Source organism: Triticum dicoccoides, chromosome 2B (genome assembly GCF_002162155.2).
Source record: "Triticum dicoccoides isolate Atlit2015 ecotype Zavitan chromosome 2B, WEW_v2.0, whole genome shotgun sequence".
In the NCBI taxonomy this organism is placed as follows: Eukaryota; Viridiplantae; Streptophyta; class Magnoliopsida; order Poales; family Poaceae; genus Triticum; species Triticum dicoccoides.
In genome coordinates, this window is record NC_041383.1 from 35276197 (window position 1) to 35278906 (window position 2710).

The 2710-nt window shown below is 46.2% G+C and overlaps 1 protein-coding gene across 1 annotated transcript; it reads right to left on the reverse strand.

Moving 5' to 3' along the window:
• Positions 1 to 238: 238 nt before the first annotated feature.
• On the reverse strand, positions 239 to 2058 carry LOC119366982 (bidirectional sugar transporter SWEET6b-like). Its single transcript, XM_037632632.1, has 5 exons — positions 1916 to 2058; positions 1590 to 1806; positions 1297 to 1458; positions 649 to 768; positions 239 to 530 (listed from the first exon to the last, which is right to left on the reverse strand). Exons 1-5 carry the CDS (start codon positions 1993 to 1995, stop codon positions 369 to 371), a joined length of 741 nt encoding a protein of 246 aa, XP_037488529.1. The 5' UTR covers positions 1996 to 2058; the 3' UTR covers positions 239 to 368.
• Between the last annotated feature and the right edge of the window lie 652 nt (positions 2059 to 2710).

The window sequence follows — 2710 nt, forward strand, 5'->3', positions numbered from 1 at the left end:
TGAAAACAAAAGAGGACCTTGCCCGAAACATAATACCAACACATCATGGATATTGAATAATTTAATTTAACAATGCCATTGCATGCTGTAATTAAAAAATCAATCGTATCATCACGTAAGAGCATATTGAAAACAGGCAAGCATACATGGTGTCATAATCTATCTCTGGGATAACTCAGCTCGATTGGTATTTATATACACTTGTAATTTGCAATAGTAGTCTGGACAGACGACAATGGTTCACGAAATTAAAGGCGATCTCAGACTCTACTAGCTAACAAAAAGTAGTACTAATTAACATCAACTTGTTGAAGTATCATCCGGTGTTAACTACTCAAAATCGTTAGGGCTAAAAAACGAAGCCAAGTTTAATTTTCGATGGTGACGGAGACGTTGCCGCTGGTAACGGCGTTTATGGTGAGGACAGTGGGCAATTCGACGTTCTTGCCCTTCTTGGGGGTCGATCTGTAGTAGTAAAAGTACAAGATCAGCTGGATGAGGCCGAAGATTGTACCGAGGGCATTGGGGATCTGCACAGAATTTACAGAGGACATAACAGTTAGATCAATCCGCGCTGAGGAGTTCTTGATTGTATGTCTGGCTGGGTTTGCGACTTCTTATTTCCAATGTGTATGTGTATGTACATACCGTGATGTAGATGTCAAACTTGATGAGCGCATAGCCCATCCAGCAGCAGCCATTGAGGAAGTTCACCAGCGACAGGAAAAATGGCATGTACTCCACACTCTTGGTCCTGATCACTTTACCCTGCAAATAGGCAGTACAATATTACTACTTTCATCTTAAATTTTTGAGTTATATTAGTATTAGTACACTCGTAAGTTGGCAAAAGCATCCGTCATTTACAATTAGCCTGAGCTAGTATTTCACCCTGTAAAGGAAGTTTACCTTTGAGATAGAAATAAACCGTAGGCTTTTTTATATCATGTAGCATATTGTAGAAGAACTTGGGTGCGTGAGAGGTGAAAAGTCAATTCGGACTTTTTTTAACAGGGTTTTGGAACGAACATTAAAAAAATGAAAGGTGGGTGCAGCTTTTAGATGGGCATAATCAACAACAAACAAGGTGCACTGTTTAACAAATTAAGGTCTGTCAAAAGCATCCACTAGAACTTTAAAAATAAAGTATAGGCAGGTATTTTTCTTGAAAAGGCATCATTACCACACCATACGTGCACAATGCAGATTAATTAATTAGCCAACCTGAACTAACAAGTTAAAGCGGTTATCAAAGATCACGGGTCGACGACCCTTAAGTTGGGGTGGTGTACGTACCATGATGGTGAGCGGGGAGGCGTACATGATGGAGCCGAAGATGACGCAGAGGATGCCTACGATCATGGAGCGCTTCTCATGGGTGTGGGCACCGAGGAGCACGCCGGCCACCACGGCAGCCACGAACGCCGCCTCGAGGGCGAGCACGCCCAGCATCTTCCACTGCACACACAGTAGAGAACATGCACATGGCTTGGGTTAGGGGCTGGAGGATCTTCTGTACAGAAACTAAAGCCGAAAAGAGACAGTGGGACGGATGAGGATTGAGGAGGCATTAGGAGGGTTGCACGTACCCTTGTGTTCTTAGCCGCATAGATGATGAAGATGATGATGTAGGCGCCCTCAATGACAAGACCGATGCCGTTGATGGTGAGGACGAGGGTGCTGTTGGGGTGGACGATGGGGAGCCCGTAAAAGAACCAGAGCAGGCAGTTCATGAGCGTCGCCAGGTAGGGGTCCGGTTTGAACTCCTCCACGTCCTTGGCCTTGTAGATCCGCCAGAACGTCGGCCTGCGTACATACGTACAATTAGAAAACGAGCCTCAGATTCATGCCCTAGCAACCACCTTTCATATATGTATACATACAGACTAGACAAGAGGAGGAGGAGTGGGCTTACACAGGGGAGAGGAAGAGACCGAAGGAGATGACATTGCCGATGATGCCGACGATGTTGCGGGCCACGTCGGCGGAAACCATGATGCTCACCTAGATCGATCGATCGCTGGGAACACAACTCGATTGCTCGGGGGAACTAACGACTTGGGGAAGGTTGGTTGTGATTTGTTTGGGGCGTGGGTGGCCGAGCTTATATAGTAGGGAGTTCCCCGTCGCTTTCCCCAAGTTATATCCGATGTAGATATGGTTAAGGGTAGGTTAAACGGTTTGATTTGAGTGCAGTCCTCATCCAACTCCAACAGCCGGCCGTGCTCCCATCCAGCAGCCGGCCGTGTCAATTTCTTCCTCGCCCGCGTCCTTTTTTCCAGCCCAAAAAGGATCACGCAGCTAGGAGCTCCTCTCCCACGTAACAATACTCCTATACTCGGATAAACCCCATATAGTCTTACGCAAAACAAACAAGGACAACCCTGAGCCCGAAACTGTCACGGACCAACACCAACCCAGCCGGCGTCACCCAAGGACACTGCAAAGCCCAAGACAGCCCCCGTCGTCCCAACGACCCGGAAACCCAACACGCGTGTTACCGGATGCCGTGAAGTGTTGTTGGTGCTCTATACTCCGTGGATCTCATAATATAAAAGTGTTTTTGACACTATGCGACGGAGAAAGTAAGATACAATTATCTTTCTACTATTAAAGTGGAGTACGTAGGTAGTTTTGTTTCATTTGGTTAGGTCGCTCCCCATCGTCCCCATCAAAAATATTTATTCTGAAAAAAACCAAACTCTTAACC

Coding starts and splice junctions, on each gene's coding strand:
- LOC119366982 (XM_037632632.1), bottom strand. CDS start 1,995: ATGGTTTCCGCCGACGTGGCCCGCAACATCGTCGGCATCATCGGCAAT. Junction 1,807..1,915: donor GGTCTCTTCCTCTCCCCTGT/GTAAGCCCACTC, acceptor GTATGTACGCAG/GCCGACGTTCTGGCGGATCT. Junction 769..1,296: donor CCTCCCCGCTCACCATCATG/GTACGTACACCA, acceptor GCCTATTTGCAG/GGTAAAGTGATCAGGACCAA.